Source organism: Sus scrofa, chromosome 14 (assembly GCF_000003025.6).
Source record: "Sus scrofa isolate TJ Tabasco breed Duroc chromosome 14, Sscrofa11.1, whole genome shotgun sequence".
NCBI lineage: Eukaryota > Metazoa > Chordata > Mammalia > Artiodactyla > Suidae > Sus > Sus scrofa.
This window is the reverse complement of record NC_010456.5, coordinates 107,245,161-107,264,674: the sequence shown is the minus strand read 5'-3', so window position 1 is coordinate 107,264,674 and position 19,514 is coordinate 107,245,161. Positions and strand designations below refer to the sequence as shown.

The window sequence follows — 19,514 nt, the reverse complement described above, 5'->3', positions numbered from 1 at the left end:
TGAGAACATCAACATCATGTCAGAGAATGTGAGCATTGGCAGGGTCCTAAAATTTATCTGCTCAAGTGATTCACTTAGAAAAGGAGGTATTGGCTAGATTTTGGATATGTGTATCAGATTTTATATAACTCTTAACAGATACCGCCAAACCAAGCAATTGAAATAACCCAGATAGCAGGACTGTGCAGACTGAGAAAAATACCTGATCCAGCAGGAGCAAGATTTTGATACCCTAGAGTTGTACTATCCAATACGCTAGCTATGAGTCACATGAAGTTATTTTACTTTGAATTAATTAAAATTTAATAATTCAGATCCTCAGTCACATTAACCACATTTCAAGCACAAGGCAAGAACATATAGTCTATGACTTCCATACTGAACAGTGTAGAACATGATAACATTTCCCACACTGCATAAAGTTCTGCTGTAGAGAATCAGAAGAGGCGTACCACTCCTGGGAAAAACCAAAACTTTCTAAGGAGGGCTACAATAAATGGAAGTTTATAATAGCAAAAATAAAATTTTCTTCATCCATTGACCATTTAAAAAAAAAAAAAATCTCATTGTTAAAATTTAAGGAACTGTATCTTTCTAATATATTTACTCGAAAATATTATACTTAGATGGGACTTCTTTTTTTGGTTTTTGGTTTTGGGGGCCGCAACAGCGCCATATGGAGGTTCCCAAGCTAGGGGTCCAATCAGAACTGCAGCCTCCGGCCTACACCGCAGCCATAGCAACTCTGGATCCCAGCCGCATCTGCGACCTACACCACAGCTCACTGAAACGCCGGATCTTTAAACCACCAAGCGACGCCAGGGATGGAACCCGCCTCCTCATGGATGCTAGTCGGGTTCGCTAACCGCTGGACCACGACGGAAACTCCCGAGACTTTTTTTTTAAGTTATGTGATCTTCAGTGTATTTTTCTCTGAGAGATAATTATCATTATCATTCTTTAGAAAAAGATTCTCACCTTTATAATCCGAAGTGAAAAAGATACGCAATTCTACTTCGAGCCTCTGTTGCTTCCCTCTATCAAGGAAGGTCTCAGCCCTCTGAGCCCTGAGGTCTGCGCGGTATGCCTACTGGGTGTACCTTGACCTGGGCTGAACTCCTACTGCCACTCAGTGGAGAGAAGAAGCAAGAGCGCCTCCGCCAGTTTGGCGGTTGCCAAGCGACAGAGGCAGAGGAGGGCCGGGCCAAAGAAGGAGGACGCGGACTGAAAGATGCTGAGGATCTTTAACAACGCCGCCTTCTATTGGCTGAAGGCTCTCGGCCATCTCCATGAGCCAATAAGCAAACGCTTGTGGATGACGTCATACGCCTTGCGACTCCTCCCCCCCACGCTCTAGGGACGCACCTAGCGACCGCCTGAGCCCACCTCAAATGCTTGCTGATGCTCTACTGCCCCCATGTTCGCTTCTCTGCTGTCGTTACTGCAGGTGTTGTTCCTGATGATCCCTGAGGGGGTCCAGCCTCAGCCTTCTCCGTCCCCGTCTGGAGCAGTGCCTACCCATTTGAACGTGGGGCCAAGGACGCAGGGCGGGACCCTTCAATCCTCCTCAGAGGGGACTGAAACTCCCTGGGCCGTGCCTGGGACCTCTACAGTGGGCCCTAATGTGGTGACCCCCTCGGCGCCTGGGAATGGGACCGTGGACGTCTTCCCAGGTGAGGGGGATGGGAGGATTTGGGGATGGAGACTACAGACTTAGAATCAGAATTCTGTGCACAGAGTGCATTGCCACAAAGTAAGGAGTGGGGCTGTCGAAAGAAGAGGAATTAACACTTCGAAGAGTTTGGGGATCCTCAGCCCATTCGCTCTGCTTTATGTTGTACTTTCGTAGTCTTACCGATCTGTGTCTGTGACTTGACTCCTGGTACCTGCGATATAAATTGCTGCTGCGACAAGGACTGCTATCTTCTCCATCCGAGGACAGTTTTCTCCTTCTGCCTTCCAGGCAGCGTGAGGTGAGCTGCAATGCTCAGGTTGAATCCTAAAGGGGACTGGAGCCCTAGAATAAGTAATACTTGGACCTAGGGATTGTTAACCTTTGTGCCTCCTGCCCCCACTTCCACTCCTAGGAGTGGAACTACCTTATTTTTTCCCAGGAGCGCCCTCTTCTTCTGAGGCTCTGCAGTAGGGCTATCCAGTAGAATAATCAGATCTTCATGTTGTCCTGTGGCTGCCCAAGGAGCCCTTTCTTTGGCAATGACATCGGTCGGTCACCTTCTAAATGTGTCTATTCTCCCTCCCATTCCCTCACAGGTCCTCGAGTTGGGTGTGTGTAGACAACTCTCTTATCTTCAGGAGTAACTCCCCATTTCCTTCAAGAGTTTTCATGGATTCAAATGGAATTAAGCAGTTTTGTGTCCATGTGAACAACTGTGAGTAGAAATATGTTGACTGTTCTTACTGCCTAACATTGAGAGTGAGCTTAGCCTCTGACCTTTTTTTTCCCTTTTCCTTGTTTTTTAAACTTTTTTTTTTTTTTTTGCACTTTGGATCTCTATCATCCTCCCTCTTATTCTGTCTGTCCCCCTACCTCCTTCTTTTTTCTCTTTTTTTTTTTTTTGTCGTTGTCGTTGTTGCTATTTCTTGGGCCGCTCCCCGCGGCATATGGAGGTTCCCAGGCTAGGGGTTGAATTGGAGCTGTAGCCACCGGCCTACGCCAGAGCCACAGCAACGCGGGATCCGAGCCGCATCTGCAACCTACACCACAGCTCACGGCAACGCCGGATCGTTAACCCACTGAGTAAGGGCAGGGACCGAACCCGCAACCTCATGGTTCCTAGTCGGATTCGTTAACCACTGCGCCACGACGGGAACTCCCGTTTTTTCTCTTATTAGTGAACATTGGCAATCTCTTAGGCTCTCTTCGCTGTGGATCAGAAAACCCATACAGAACTTTAACTTCAGTCATCTCTCTTTGCTCAGATAATGCAGATACACTATATCCCCTACTTGCTCTAATCTCCATGAAGGCACTGATAGAATCCCCAGTGTCTGACATAGGAGGCCCCAAATGATACTTGAATGAATGTCTTTGGCAAGTGGATGTATATCAACTTTGTTTTTATTTCACAAAGCAACAGCATAGGGGGAAAGAGCATTAGACTTAGGTCTCAACCCTCCATGTACTTACCAGTTGCACAGACTTAGACAAATCCCTTAGCACTTCCAGACTTATTCTTCAACTGCAAAATGAGAAATAATATCCCTAATCTTGAATGTGAAAGTGCTCTGTAGCTGTAGAGTGCAATAAAAATGATCAGTAGTTAGTTGTTATTAAGGTTTTTAAATAGACTTAGAAATTGGCTGATGATGACTATTACCTTTCTAAAGATGTGACTCCGATATATTTTTTGAAATTATTGTCTAAGGTGCAAAATAATGTTCTCACGCAAAATAGAGTTAAATGTCCCTTACCTGCCGAAAGTCAGCTCATCCTGATTTCATCTGACTGTTAGAAAAAAAATTGCAAAACAATACTTGTTTCAGAAAACAGCCAATTTGGGGTTTGGGGAGCCTTGAATTTGGAAGCAATTATTAGGAGACTTGCAGACATTCAGGTGGTGAGAAGGTAAAAGGAACAAGGCAATTGCTCCATTTTAAAAATAAGACCGCAGGTGCCTCAACCTTTCCGAGTTCGCCACTGCCTTTTTTTTTTTTTTTTTTTGTCTTTTGTCTTTTTGTCTTTTGTTGTTGTTGTTGTTGTTGTTGTTGCTATTTGCCACTGCCTTTTAGTTCTAGCCTTATGGATATGCTCCAGGGATACTGCAATAGCGTGCAACTGGTGCTTCCTTCCCTTTTTTTTTTTTTTGCAAATGGAAGTTCCTGGGCCAGGGATCAAACCTATACCACAGCAGTGACCTGAGCCACACTGTGATGCTTCCTGCTTTTAATCTCCCTTTCTGCCTCCCATGCCATACTGTACACTGTTTCTGGATCCTTGTTTCTGAACTTTCTTTCCCTAACAATACCTGAGAGTCACTACCTTGGAACTTATAGGATATTTTGAATTATTATTTTATATGAACACTGCATCTCCCTAGGTAAATTGTCAGTGCACCAAAAGGATGGACTATATCTTTGTCCACCGTACTTAACATTTGCTGGTAATGATCATTAGACAGTATTAATTAAAGGCTGTACAACAGGGAGTTCCCATCATGGCGCAGTGGTTAACAAATCCGACTAGGAACCATGAGGTTGCCGGTTCGATCCCTGGCCTTGCTCAGTGGGTTAAGGATCTGGCATTGCCATGAGCTGTGGTGTGGGTCACAGATGTGGCTCGGATCCCGCATTGCTGTGGCTCTGGCGTAGGCTGGTGACTACAGCTCTGATTAGACCCCTAGCCTGGGAACCTCCATATGCCATGGGAGCAGCTCAGACAAAAAAATAAAATAAAATAAAGGCTGTACAACATGATGGAGTAGGAAAAACCCTAGACCAGGAATCAGGAGATCTGTAATCTCTACTCCTGGCTCTCTGCCACAGGGATGGCTCTGTGGCCTTTTGCAACTCATTTACCTCTCAGGATCCAAATTTCTGAAGGTAATTGGGCCAGATGATCTCTAGACTTCCTTCAACATCTGAAATTGTATCATGCTAAGTCTAAATACCTTTAAGCTCTGTGAGGTATAATATACCATGTATGATGGTAGAAGTTTTAGGCAAAAATGCTGTTTATCCTTAACCTCTGCTCCTTCTGTGCATTATCCCTGCTTACCATCACTACCATCAATATCCCTGCACTAAAGTAAGAGACAGAATGTTAACTTTCTCTTACTCTTTTAAGCCATGAAAACATATCCAGATGGATATTTGCCACTTCTGCTTATCTTCTTTTTTGGCTTAACTTTAACTTTTCTTTCATTTATAAAGATAGAAATAACTAAGTTTTTTTAATAAGTATTTCTTCCATGTGGTCTCCAAGGTTTGAATTCTGAAGGAAATATTAAACAGCTCCTGAAAGCTTTAAAATGTGAAGATTTCAGATCAGAGATGGAAGCGGGTAGTCTGCAGACCAGCAACATGAGCATCACTTATTCTAGAGCAAGGCTTTTCAATCTCTAATATGCAAACACATCACCTGGAGGTCTTGTTAACATGCACATTCTGATTCAATAAGTCTGCACAGTGGCTTAAGATTCTGAATTTCTGATTCTCCCAGGTGATGCTGGGGCTGCTAGGCTGTGCTCCACACTTTGCATAACAAAGATCTAGAATGTGTATAGAGAGTGAGTAGTCAGGCCACAGACTTGAGAGCTATCTTCATTTTGTTTTCTATCAGAAAGCTGAAAAGCAAAATTAGGATTTTACGATCACAGAGGATCACGGTCAAGCTTATATAATGTAGCGTCTTCCTTAGCTTTCAGTGATGCTGGCAGTGATTTCCTTTTGAATCTGTCCAAGTGATTGTAATTATGAAAAAATGAAAGAAACCAGTATGGGCCCAGTTTCTGCTACATTCCTTTTTCAGATTAGCAGAAGACTTGGGTGGTAAAGCAGAGTGTTGTTCATCACAGGCCACCCTCAAGTCAGGGGACAATGTCAGAGGCCTTTTCCTACATCTCTCTCCTGAGTCTGACATGCCATAAGGAGATGGCTGCAGGAGCTTTGATGGAATTATACGTTGCTATAATAGAAATTATAGAATTGTTACAGAAAATACCCTTTAGGGTTATCTGAAATCTTGAATGTTGAAATGTAAGGTGAAAGGAATGAAACAGGACAAATTCATTTACTTGAGAGATGGAAACCTTATCATGAGGTATGATCAGTTGAAGTTTAGAGGAAACTGGAAGACTTGGAGAGGACAAATCAAATATTGTCTCCATCTCACTCATGTTCCTATGGAAACAGTACCATATTACTGCTCTCTAGAGACTCAGCAGGTAGGGGCAAGGGTGAGCATTACTTAGGCTCCTATTTTCATCACAAATTGCTGATCATACAAATTTCTAACATCAGGGAGTTGGAACTGAGTGGCATTTATTGGCTATATTCTTAGCTCAGATCTTAATACTAAAACAATAATTCAGTTAACTGATTTTAAATAAATTATAAGTTGATAGAAATCAATAATTGTTATTATTTCTGAAGATTACTGATTGGGAACCTTCTGGGAAAATGTTCTATAACTTAATCTGAGTGGTGGTAAGAAAACTATATAAATATATAAACATTCTTTAAGTCTATGCTTAAAATTAGTGCATTTTGCATACTTTACTATGTATATTTTGTGTGTCAATAAAAATATTTTTAGAAATTAGTTTCTTGGTATGCTAGATATTTAAAAAGGAATTATTTTCTTCTATCTAAATTGCTTTTCTTTTAAAAAAATATTTTAGCAAAATTAAACTATTTCCAGAAGCTCCAGAAGGTCAATGCAACCAACTTCCAGGCCCTGGCTACAGAGTTTGGAGGTGAATCATTCACTTCAACATTCCAAACCCCGTCACCACCACCATTTTACAGGGTGAGCCTAAGGAAGGGGAGGGGGGATTATTTGGTTTGGTTTTTTCCCCTCATACTGACAGCTGACCAGGTACCAGGTATCTTGAGATACCCACTTAAACTGGGTAAGCCATTGTCAGCGCTTTTGGAGGACAGTCCTATCCAACATGCAAGTGATTTAACTTTTATTTCTACTTATTCTTTTCTGGTGGTGTTCAGTCCAATCTCATTGTGAATAAATTTCTGCTATACTTTGTTTAGGCTGGGGACCCTATTCTGACTTACTTCCCCAAGTGGTCTATAATAAGCCTGCTGAGACAGCCTGCAGGAGTTGGAGCTGGAGGACTCTGCGCTGAGAGCAATCCTGCAGGTGAGCTCAGAGCACGAGTGCCAGCCTTTTTGTTCAATTTAAGATTGGCTTTCTCGTTTACCACTCCCTTAATTCTAAGGTTTCCTGGAGAGTGAAAGTACAACCTGTGCTCGATTCTTCGAGAATCTGACAGATAGCTGTACCTTGGAGCCCGCCCTCAATGCTGCCTCTTATTACAACTTCACAGTCTTGAAGGTGGGTGTCGCTTTCTCCCTGCTGTCACCACTGTGGACTTAAAGTCATCATGCTTCCCCCTATCAGGTTGTGGAGGAAGTGGGAGGAAGCACTGAATTGGAGGTCAAAATGCCCAGGAGCTTCATAAAAGGCAGAGGGCCTGGAAGCTCTATCATTTGAAGAAAGTTGAAAAAATTAGGGGTGGATAGCCAGGATAAGAGATTCTCGCTCTCCTGGCTAATGGAATTGACTCGGGATGATAGGAGGGAGAGACATCTCACTGTTTCACCAAAACTTACTTGCTTTTGCTGTTTTTTAGAGCCTTGTTCAAGGTAGGATGGCATCATAGTCCATCCAACCTCCCCTCCTTACCCTGCTCCCAGCATTTTAGTGTAAGGAAGAATCAGGTAGAAAAGAGGAAATGACTTATTCCGATAATTTGATTTTCCCCCAGATGTGAAACCACAAACTCTAGGAGATTTTATATAAGATATACCCACACTCATATCCCTGCTGTTCTCTCCTGCTAGGTTCCAAGAGGTGTGAGTGATCTGCAGAATACGAAGGTATGATGCTGCTTATCAGGAAAAAGGAAAGAGACTCTTTGGTCCCTTTGCCTCTTAGGTAGTTTCACTGTAGATCGTAATGGTGAGAGAGAGTGTATGTGTGATGTATCCAGCTATTCAAGTATGGATAAAACAATCTTTTCTCATGTGTGTTCTATATAATTAATAAGCTTCATATGAAATATGAATTCCTAAGGTATTAGATAAGTTTGTGAAACACTGGGCTAAGTAAAATTAAACACTCTTTAGAGTGGACTTCTTGGAGTCTTTAATGTGTTAGAGGGCCTTGTTAATCTCTAAGAGGAGATTGTCAGATATAGTATTTCTTTTCTCTCTCTCTCTCCTTTTTTTTTTTTTTTTGTCTTTTTTGTCTTTTTTAGGGCCATACCCACAGCATATAGAGGTTCCCAGGCTAGGGGTCTAATCGGATCTGTAAGCTGCTGGCCTACGTCAGAGCCACAGCAACCCCAGATCCAAGCCACACCACAGCTCAGGGCAATGCCGGATCCTTAACCCACTGAGGGAGACCAGGGATCAAACCCACAACCTCATGGTTCCTAATCGGATTCGTTTCCACTGCGCCATGACAGAAACTCCAAAATATAGTATTTCTAAAACTTATTTGATCATGGAACCTTTATTTTATATCTAAAAGAAGTAATGTTCCAGAAAATAGGTTTTGAGAAGTGCTGAATTAGAGTGACTTGTGGACTTAAGTTGTGGACTGGCAGTGGAAGAAGAGAGGAAGGTCAAGGAAGAATACGCATTTCAGCATCATGTGTAGCTAGCAGAGAAAGTGCTGCTTTCAATTTTAATTGATTTGCCTCTTTCCTTTGCTAGTTCCAGGTACCTGTAACACTGGTCTCACAAGCTGGCCCTCCTCTGTTGGCTGGAAACACTTGTCAGAATGTTGTTTCCAAGGTAGGGAATCTGACCTCAGATTCTGGACTGATGAATATTGATGGGATTAACCAGAGGTGCTTCATCTTCCATTAGGTACCAGACCACATGAATGTTTGTACATTACCTGAAACTTCCATCAGGAACTGAGCCCATCAGCATCCTCACCACCATGTTTCAATCATTTCCATTGCTCCTGTCCTTCAACATTTCACATCCAGAACCCTAGGATTCTCCTCTTTCTTGGCTCATGTGCAGTCCATTATGATTTTTACTGGCCACAGTTTCTTTTGTTGCCAGTCAGTATCATGGGGAAATCTGAAATAGTCAACTTCTTTTTCTCTATTCTCTCTCTTCTGATCAACCTACACATGTCTGAATTATCATAAAGCATCATTTTAAAACCGTGTTCAGAAATCCAAGGTTACTTTCACTTGTTTATGGCTTCTGTCTCCAGCTGCTGTCTTTATTCATCCTCAGACATTGTGAGAGGTAAACCAGGTTTCCATTCCATGCACCTCTGCCTGTGCTTCTACTCACTGTCTCTGCACACAATCAAAACTTATTTTTCTGGAGTTCCTATTGTGGTCCAGTGGAAACAAACCTGGCTAGTATCCATGAGGATGCACGTTTGATCCCTGGCCTCGATCAGTAGGTCAGTGGATCTGGCATTGCCGTGAGCTGTGGTGTAGGTTACAGTCACAGCTCAGATCCCATGTTGCTGTGGCTGTGGTGTAGGCCAGCAGCTGTAGCTCCAATTCAACCCCTAGCCTGGTAACTTCCATATGCCACAGGTGCAGCCCTAAAAAAAAAAAAAAGCGAAAAATAAAAATTTTAAAAACTTATTTTTCTTCCTTTCAGTTCTTATCATAAACTCATCTCTCCCATGAACTCTTTCAAAGAGCTCTATGCAATGTCTTTTTTCATGTGTAGATATAAAATGAAGCCAGCTTTATTTATAATATTTGTGTTTGGCATTTTTAAGATTACTTTTTTAGTCTTTCTCATCCAGTTTTCTATTTTATTTTATTTTATTTTATTTTATTTTATTTTATTTTATTTTATTTTGTTTTATTTTGTTTTGTTTTATTTTGTCTTTTTGCCATTTCCTGGGCAGCTCCCACAGCATAGGGAGGTTCCCAGGCTAAGGGTTGAATCGGAGCTGTAGCCACTGGCCTACGCCAGAGCCACAGCAACGAGGGATCTGCAACCTACACCACAGCTCACGGCAACGCCGGATCCTTAACCCACTGAGCAGGGCCAGGGATCAAACCCGCAACCTCATGGTTCCTAGTCGGATTCGTTAACCACTGAGCCACGACCGGAACTCCTCCAGTTATTTTTTAATTGAAACATAATTGACATATAGTATTGTATTAGTTTTAGGTGTACAACATAATGATTTGATATATACATAGTGAAATGATTATCACAAGTTTAGTTGACATCCATCACCACACATAGTTAAAAAATTTTTTTTCCTGCAATGAGGACTTTTAAGATCTGCTGTCTTAGCAACTTGCAAATAGACAATGCAGTATTGTTAGCTATGGACATTATTCTGTACCCTCACTCAGTTATAGTAAAGCTTTTTTTTTTTTCTGTCTTTTTAGGGCCACACCCGCAGCATATGGAGATTCCCAGGCTAGGTGTCTTAATTGGAGCTGTAGCTGCCGACCTACGCCACAGCCATAGCAACGCCAGATCTGAGCCACATCTGTGACCTACACCACAGCTCACAGCAACACCAGATCCTTAACCCACTGAGTGAGGCCAGGGATCTAACCTGAAACATCATGGTTCCTGGTTGGATTCGTTTCCACTGCACCACAACAGGAACTCCTAGTAAAACTCTTAAAGACAGAAAATCTTTCGTCCTTAGCATACTTAGCCCACTAACTTTTATTAATTAATTCTACTTTTGTATTTCAGGTCGTCTATGAGATAGAGACCAATGGGACTTTTGGAATCCAGAAAGTCTCTGTCAGTTTTGAACAAACCAACCTGACTGTCAAGCCAAGCACTTCCTTACAGCAACACTTCATCATTCGCTTCAGGGTTAGATCCCTTTCCTATCGGTTTCAATCTGTCAATTTAAGCCTCAGCATTTAATATTCCACTTATTAACTACAAGTGATAAGGCTTCAGTGTTGTTTATTCGTTAGCATGTTTTTGCAGCAAAGCAGGACTTCACTTAGAAATCCAAACTCTTTTTTTTAAGTAGTCATTTTGAATCATGAACTCAGTTGACATCCCATGGAAATTCTTTAAATAGCTTTTTTCATATTTGGGGGCATTTCAGTGTTTTGTTCATTTCCCACATAACCTAAGTTTCCAAACTTGATAACCACCTTTAGGCTTTCTTGTACTTCTTTCTTTTTGAACCCAGCAGAGTCCAGTTTTTTCTCAACTCTATCCTTAAGTGGTCAACCAAATCCCATGTGTCTCAGAGTTCATCTCTGGAACATCTATAGTTAATTAAAATATATTTTAAAATTATATTTAAGTTCCTCTGGTTTCAGCCAGCCTGAACATAACCCTAAATTTTTAGCAACAGGATTGAGAGATTGTGGATAGATCTTTAGTTATAATCCTTGATGGAAGTAGCATATAGTAAATTTCAATATTCAGATCCTTAGGGTTTATTTTAGTGAATAAAAGTAAAAGACCTGGAATAGAAATTTCTGCAAAATGCTACAGATGTGGAAGGAAGCCAGATTGTTCAGTGCAGCTAAGCTACAGCATTACTTTAAGGAAGTGTATGAAGCTACACAGTGGAATATGGGAGAGCATGCTTTTCTCCATAATTGACTTCTCTTCACTCTTTGTGCAGGCTTTTCAACAGAACACAGCTGCTGCTCTTTCTGGTCCTCGAAGTGGGAATCCTGGCTATATTGTTGGGAAGCCACTCTTGGCCCTAAGTGGTGGTATAAAACACTCAGTATCCTTTTCGGATGTGGGCGACCTGTTGCAGCCTAATGGAAAAAGCTATAGCTACTGAGCTTTAGGATTTTCCAATTCTGAGGTTCCCCCATATTTTAGGTATTTAAGACCTATTTTACCAAACCATTAATATGTTATATTCTCAAATATTGATGCTCCCAAAGGCTTTAGAACTTGTGTTAGAGTGGTCGAAGGTGAGGAGCCTGACCGATCTTTGTTCATTTTAATTAGATACTTATATGCTGCTGTGTGATCACCCGTTTTGGGGAAAAATGGTAATTGTCTCTCTATGGTTTTTAATTGCTACAGGGAAAAAAATGCGACTTGATTAGTATCATGATATTAATAAGTTATAAATAGTGGTAAGGAAACAATAAGGACATAAATTTTCCAATCTGCCTACTTTTTTTTCTGTTATGATCTCCTTGACCATCACTTTCCCTCTCAGATGACCCTCTTACAGAGCCAGGGGGATGGAACTTGCTCTGTTAAGAGACATGAAGTACAATTTGGAGTGAATGCAATATCTGGCTGCAAACTCAGGTGATTCTTTGCTTTTACATCATTTTCCACAGTTTTGTCTCTGTCTATAGGGAACATGTTGATGTGGCAACATTTATGTTTTGAATCAAATTTCAGAGAATGCTAGGTAGGAATAGTCTTAAAATCTAAACAATGTTAATATTGCTAAGAATTTTCTGATAGTCCTTTACACCGCTAAGGATTTTTCCCTCCAGGTTACTTTATAATATTATTTCTAATGTTTGGATTAATGTACTAATATGATTACATGATTATATTAGCACTGAACTCCAGCCTCCATGGTGTTTCATTTCAGGCTGGAAAGGGTGGACTGCAGCCGCTTGCAGCAGAAGATTTATCAGACTCTTGACGGAGGGCCCAGACCAGAGCATGTTGCCATCTTTGGTAATGCTGACCCAGCTCAGAAGGAAGAGTGGACCAGGATACTCAGCAGGAACTGCAATGTTTCAGTAAGGAGAGAAATATATGTCCTGACCTGTGCTCACTTTCCTCTTTTGTTTGTACATTATGATATTAAAATTAAAACCAGCCCCGTTTCCATAGATAATGTGGTTATCATAAAAGGAAGAATGTAAGAAATCATGCCTATTCAAAGTGATTATTTCAGGGTAGCCTTATTTTCCTTACTTGGAGAAAAATTTGAAGCTAGAAAATAGCCATTGCTTTGTGGTTCAAGTGGCCCTCTTGGCGCGGTGGACAGAGTGTCAGTCTCATAATCTAGAGATTGCTTTGTGGTCCAAAATTAGCCTAACTCTGGAGTTCCTGTTGTGGCTCATCAGTAACGAACATGACTAGTATCCATGAGGACGAGGATTCGCTCCCTGGCCTTGCTCAGTGGGTTAAGGATCTGGCGTTGCTGTGAGCTGTGGTGTAGGTCACAGACGCAGCTTGGTTCTGACATTGCCATGGCTGTGGCAGAGGCTGGCACCTGCAGCTCTGATTCGAGCCCTAGTCTGGGAAATTCCATATGCTGCAGGCGCAGCCCTAGAAAATCAAAAACAAAACAACAAAAAAAAATCGACCCTACTGCTAATAAGGGAAAAACTAAATATATTTCATATATAGTTCAAATATTTTCTTATATTTTTGAATATGTGGTTGGCATAGATTCTTTAAGGCTGAAATTGTGTTCTTTCTGTTGTTATAAACATTTAAATTTTTTTTTCTTTGTCTTTTTGCCTTTTCTAGGGCCACTCCCATGGCGTATGGAGGTTCCCAGGCCAGGGGTCGAATCGGAGCTGTAGCCACCAGCCTACGCCAGAGCCATAGCATCACAGAATCCAAGCCGCATCTGCGACCGACACCACAGCTTACGGGCAATGTAAGCTTAACCCACTGAGCAAGTCCAGGGATTGAACCCCGAAACCTCATGGTTTCTCGTCAGATTCGTTAACCACTGCGCCATGACGGGAATTCCTAAACACTTACATTTTTATATTTACATTTAATTTTAAAATATATTAACAAGTTAGAAATTCAAACCATCTAGAATAATATTAAATGAAAAGTAAAAACCTCAACACCTCTTGCCGCAGAAGTAACCTCATTTAGCTGTTTCTGTTTTTACTGAGTCTGGTGGTCCATTAAATCTGGTGGACCTCTTGACTCCAGTCTTAGTAAAATAAAGAAATCTGTCTTCTTACTCTTTTGCCTAACCACTACTCCCTGACTTTAGTTGGCTGTACTTTTAATTTTTTTTTAATTTTAAATTGTTTATTTTTCTCTATAAAGCAATACGTATACTTACCTCAAAAGTCAAAAAGTACAAAATAAAATTTTTTTAAATAGTACAAAATAAAACTCTAACAGTTCTTCCTTTCCCCAGAAGCAAATAAAGTTACTAGTTTCCTTCCAGAGATATTGCGTGCTCACACAAGCAAATATTCTTTTTTTTAACCTAAATGATAAAATGTCATTGACACTGCTCTGCACTTTGCTTTGTTCACTTGATCTTCAGAGTTTGTCCCATGTCAATACAAAATAAGCTTTCTCATTTTGTATAGTATAGTTGCATAGCATTCCATTTTATGGATGGGCCATGATTTATTTAACCATTTTTATCGATGGACATTCAGGTTGTTTTCAGTCTTTTGCTATTATACACAGAGTGGCATTTTATAATAAAATGGTTCAGGCACCATTTCTTACATGTGAAAATAAAACTATATAATAAATCCTGTATGTAGAATTGCTAGATCAAAAGTTATATGCATTTAAATTTTTAATTAATATTGCCAGTTTATTCCCCACACAGGTTGTACCAGTTTACAGTCCCACCATCCGTCTGTGAGCCTGCTCGTTACCCCATTAATGCCAAGTTATCAAACTTTTAATCTTTACTTATCTGATAAGTGGAAAGTAGCATCCCATTGTTGTTTTATTTTTCTCTTAGTATGAATAAGGTTCAGTATCTTGACATATAGTCAAACAATTTGTATTTTCTTCACTATGATTTATTTTTTTATTATTTTTTAAATTTCTATCCTTTGCCCATTTTTATTGAATTACTAGTCTTATGACTTGCAGAAAATCTTTGTGTATTTAAGAAACTGGCTCTTTTCTGTGGTATGATTTGCAGACATTCTTTTCCCAGTTCATCATTTGTCTTTTGACCTATTTATGGGTTTTGGTTTTTGGTTTTTGGTTTTTGGGGTTTTTTTGCCATGCAGAATTTAATTTTCATGTTGTGAAACTTATCAATCTTCTTTTTAACCTTTGATTTTTGGTTCAGACTTTGGAAGGCCTTTCTCCTCAGAGATTATTTTTAAAGTCCCCCTTTTTCTTTCTAGCACTATTATGACTTTCTTCCTTGCATACTTCTCTCCTTTTAAGGAGACTTGGGGGGATGAGTAAATACACGTATTTGATTCAGCCTTTGGGCAACTGAAGTCAAATTGAGCTCTCTTAAAACCTCAAAGACATCTATACTGAGGGAGTACGGTTTTGGGTGATATATGGCAAATGATAAATTCAGGAAGGGCATGGTTAATGGCAAGGATAAAAATATAGTAGAACTACTTTTTATTGTTATTAAGCCTACTATTTACATTTTTTTTTGTCTTTTTTTTTTTCTAGAGCCGCACCCACAGCATATGGAGGTTCCCAGACTAGGGGTCCAATCTGAGCTATTGCTGCCAGCCTACACCACAGCCACAGCAATGCTGGATCCTAAACCCACTGAGCGAGGCTAGGGATCTAACCCGCAACCTCATGGTTCCTAGTCGGATTCGTTAACCACTGAGCCACGGCAGGAACTCCTATTTACATTTTTAAATCACTTTTTTTTTTTTTTTTTTTTGTCTTAGGGCCGCACCTGTGGCATATGGAGTTTCCCAGGCTAGGGGTCTGATTGGAGCTGTAGCCTCTGGCTTATGCCACAGCCACAGCAACGCCAGATCTAAGCCACGTCTGAATCCCATTTTTGAAGAACATGTGATGCCATGGGAAAATGTTCCTAATGTAGAATAAATGAAAAAAAAAAACTGTTTCAAAATATTTGAAATAAATGCATGAAAAGATGTCCAACATCATTAGCCATTAAGGAAATGCAGAACCGCAATGAGGAGTTGCCGCTGTGGTGCAGTGGGATCAGCAGCATCTTGGGAGTGCTAGGACATAGGTTCAATCCCCAGCCTGGCACAGTAAGTCAAGGATCTGGCATGGCCGCAGCTGCAACTTAGGTTGCAGCTGTGGCTTGGGTCTGATCCCTGCCTGGGAACTCCATATGCTGGAGGGTGGCCAAAAAAGGAAAAAACAAACAAACAAAAAAACACAATGAGATGCCACTTGAGGTGCCACTTGGCTATAATTAAAAGATGGACAATAACAAGTGTCGGCAAGGATGTAGAGACATTGGAACCCTCAGGCATTGTTGGTTGGACTGCACAATGGTTCAGCCACTTTGGAAAACAGTTTGATAGTTCTTTAATAAATTAAACATAAACATGGTCTGTCTTCCCCTATTTCTGGTTTAGACATATTATTGCCTATATCTGAGCCTCACTGTAAAAAAGTGTGAAGTTAGAAAAACATAGACAGGAGTTCCCATCATGGCGCAGCAGAAACGAATCCAACTAGTAACCATGAGGTTGTGGATTTGATCCCTGGCCTCGCTCAGTGGGTTAAGGATCTGGCATTGCTCTGAGCTGTGGTGTAGGTTGTAGACTCAGCTTGGACCTTCGTTGCTGTGGCTGTGGCTTAGGGCGGCGGCTGTAGCTTGATTTGACCCTTAGCCTGGGAACCTCCATATGCCAGGGGGTGCGGCCCTGCAAAGCAAAAAAAGAAAGGAAGGAAGAAAAGCATGGGCATATTTGAGGACACTTAGTATCTACCAAGTTGTAGTTACCTCCTAATTTATGTCCTCACTTCCATCAATCCTCTCTTGGAATTAATCTTCCTGAGGTCAGACGATTTGGTTGGACTTCATAATCTAACCCTTAAATGTCTTTTTCCTTAGTCTTTCACTGATCCTATATTCAGATCCTTTGCTTGAGTCAAGTGGTCTGCTCAAGGTCAGGGCCTCACACATGCCTGGCACATAGGAGACACTCAGTAACTATTCTGGTTAATCAGTGACTGTCTCTCAGTGGCATCATGTGCTGTTCTAGTTGCATACCATTTTATATGCCATCTCTCTACCTAAATTTCCCTCTAATCACCATTTCTTCCAATCACATATTACTCATCCCAGTTCCACGAAGCCATCCTCAGCTAGAAACAGCTGTTGCTTCTGGCATTCCACAACACTGACTATGCACCACTCACTGAACACTTCTTATAACCTTGCACATGGGCTCATGGTGTATTTTTTTTATATTAATGATTTTTGATTTTTCCATTCTTGATTTTGTTTTATTACTCTCTAAATTAGTATTTCGATTTTAGGATAGTAATTTTTTAAGGTCATGGACAGTAATATGGCCCATTGTGAACTTTTATGTCCTTTCTCCAAGCCAAATTTCTCTATTATTATGTAATGTTTAAGAAACACCAGCTACTTAATGCATGGTAAATGACCGTGGGCAACTATTAACAATTGAAGCAGATGCATCTTTACCTTTCTGCAGGCTAGGCATTGTACTTCCTGCTGTGTCATACCAGTTTCCCTGGAGATCCAGATATTGTGGGCATATATAGGCCTCCAGTCCAACCCACAAGCTCATGTGTTAAGAACCCGATTCCTATACCAGTGCCAGTCCATGCAGGTAAGTTGTGACTCATAAAGGACCACTAAGCTTTGCAAAGCCTAGATGGTCTTATCAGCCGTTTGATGACCAGATGATTTTTTCTGAGAACCAACTTATGCTATTAGCCAATGTTTGGTTAGAGTGAGCTGACAAAATTAACTGTCAAGTTGATACTCCCTGCCTGGTTACTGAACTTAACATGTTTTCATGGTGAGGACAGTATATTTCCTTTTTCCCCAGGTTTTGTTTTATTTTTAATTTCCTGAGCCCAGATTAAAATATGGGTTAATTTCTTTTAAATTACCATGCAAATTTTACTATACTGATTGATTCAACCACAAAAAAGATTTTCTATAACTGTATACTCAGTGTGATAGTCACACATTTACTAGAATCTCTGAGCCTGTTGATTGCTTTTAGAGTGTAGTCATCAATTCTTGATTGATTGTGCTCCATTAAAATAAATAATTTTAGGAGTTCCTGTCATGGCTTAGTGGTTAACGAATCTGACTAGGAACCATGAGGTTTCGGGTTCGATCCCTGGCCTTGCTCAATGGATTAGGGATCCATTGTTGCCGTGAGCTGTGGTGTAGGTCACAGATATGGCTTGGATCCCGTGTTGCTGTGGCATAGGCCGGCAGCTACAGCTCTGATTAGACCCCTAGCCTGGGAATCTCCATATGCCATGGGTGCGGCCCTAGAAAAGGCAGAAAGACAAAAAAATAATAATAATAAATATATAATTTTAATATGTAGTAAATATATCCCTGTTGTTTATGATGTACCTTAAGACAGCTTTAGCATCTGCCTTGGTTTTAGAACATAACCCTTAACGTTAGAAGTTCAAAAACAGAAATGACTACATACCTGGTGATCTGATTCATATGTAAACTGGTATGCCAGTTTCTTAACATTTAATGCAAATTAAAGCTAATTAAAATTGTTACCAGAGTTCCTGTTATAGCGCGGCAGAAACAAATCCGACCAGTAACCATGAGGTTGCAGGTTTGATCCCTGGCCCTGCTCAGTGGGTTAAGGATCCGGCGTTGCCACGAGCTGTGATGTATGTAGGTTGAAGACGCGGCTCTGATCTGGTGTTGCTGTGGCTCTGGCGTAGGCCGGCAGCTGTAGCTCCAGTTGGACCCCTAGCCTGGGAACCTCCATATGCCATGGATGCGGCCCTAAAAAGAGAAAAGACAAAAAAAGACTACATTAAGGACAGAATTAAAACATCTGTAGCTCCTCTCTCACCACAAAGTTGAGTGCCTTAGCTCTTTATGCCTATAAATGTGTTAAAGGAGTTACTGTTGTGGCTTCACTGGTTAAGAACTCGACAGAGTGTCTGTGAGGGTGTGGGTTCTATCCCTAGCCTCACACAGTGGGTTAAGGATCTGGTGTTGCCGCAAGCTGTGATGTAGGTCACAGATGCAGCTCAGATCTGACATTGCTATGGCTGTGGTGTAGACCAGCAGCTGCAGCTCTGATTTGACCTCTAGCCCAAGAACTTCCATATGCTGCAGGTGTGGCCCTAAAAAGGGAGAAAAAAAAAAAACAAACCTCAGATTATCAGAAACTGTGTTAAGGAGAACATTCTATTCTTTCTCTTTGTTGGTCTACTGAATAAAATAGAACTCATTCTGTAAGACTGATTTAATCTGTTAGGTATCGCACTGAATCTATTGTTTTATTTTATAAATGGTATCTTGATTTTTGAATACCTGTGTATTCATACAGTAACACCACCTGATCACTGTAATAGTCAGTAAAATTTCTATCGCTGAATTCTCTCTTTTTCAAGAATTAATCAACCATTATTCACCTCTCTTGTTAATGAATGATTAGACTATAGATGTACTTTGTCTTTTTCTGTCCTTCTTAATAGCATGTATAGAGAATTTTACCTAATTCACTAGGTTGTTTTCTTGTTACCTCTTTTTTTTTTTTTGCCTTTTTTTTTTTCGAGGCTACACCTGTGGCATATGAAGGTTCCAAGGCTAGGGGCTGAATTGGAGCAGTTGCTGCCGGCCTACACCAAAACCACAGCAACACCAGATCCTTAACCCACTGAGCAAGGCTAGGGATCGAACCCCACAACCTCCTGGTTCCTAGTCAGATTCGTTTCTGCTGTGCCATGACAGGAACTCCCAACCTCTTTTTATTTTTAAGAACTTTTGAAAGTTATTCTCATTGTTCCATATATTAAAATTAAATATATTAAATGTATAGCCACTAGAGATCTCTTCCTGATAGATAATATTTAACCACATTTATTTTTTCATTATTTTTTATTATAGTTGAATTACAATGTTTCTTCAATTTCTGTTGTACAGCAAAGTGACCCAGTCATACACAGTTCCCTGTGCTATA

At 40.7% G+C, this 19,514-nt stretch overlaps 2 protein-coding genes across 5 annotated transcripts in view; one reads left to right on the top strand and one right to left on the bottom strand.

Annotated features, from left to right (window-relative positions):
- The window catches only part of ENTPD1 (ectonucleoside triphosphate diphosphohydrolase 1), a 127,378-nt gene extending 126,249 nt beyond the window's left edge, over positions 1 to 1,129 (bottom strand). Inside the window, exon 1 of the mRNA XM_005671301.3 lies at positions 979 to 1,129. The gene's annotated coding sequence lies outside the window, so the exon portion shown is untranslated. The remainder of the gene's footprint in view (positions 1 to 978) is intronic.
- The window catches only part of TCTN3 (tectonic family member 3), a 32,545-nt gene continuing 14,341 nt past the window's right edge, over positions 1,311 to 19,514 (top strand). Inside the window, exons 1-13 of one of the 4 annotated variants that reach the window (XM_021074244.1) lie at positions 1,311 to 1,673; positions 1,850 to 1,973; positions 2,272 to 2,390; positions 6,360 to 6,487; positions 6,727 to 6,835; positions 6,915 to 7,030; positions 7,540 to 7,575; positions 8,422 to 8,496; positions 10,408 to 10,533; positions 11,309 to 11,416; positions 11,867 to 11,961; positions 12,257 to 12,410; positions 17,028 to 17,165. In XM_021074244.1, coding sequence (XP_020929903.1) covers positions 1,418 to 1,673; positions 1,850 to 1,973; positions 2,272 to 2,390; positions 6,360 to 6,487; positions 6,727 to 6,835; positions 6,915 to 7,030; positions 7,540 to 7,575; positions 8,422 to 8,496; positions 10,408 to 10,533; positions 11,309 to 11,416; positions 11,867 to 11,961; positions 12,257 to 12,410; positions 17,028 to 17,165 — 1,584 coding nt within the window. In that variant the 5' untranslated portion in view covers positions 1,311 to 1,417. Of the gene's footprint in view, positions 1,674 to 1,849; positions 1,974 to 2,271; positions 2,391 to 6,359; positions 6,488 to 6,726; positions 6,836 to 6,914; positions 7,031 to 7,539; positions 7,576 to 8,415; positions 8,497 to 10,407; positions 10,534 to 11,308; positions 11,417 to 11,866; positions 11,962 to 12,256; positions 12,411 to 17,005; positions 17,166 to 19,514 lie in introns of those variants that run through there. The other 3 variants (XM_001927634.5, XM_013983630.2, XM_013983629.2) reach the window with 3 other exon arrangements.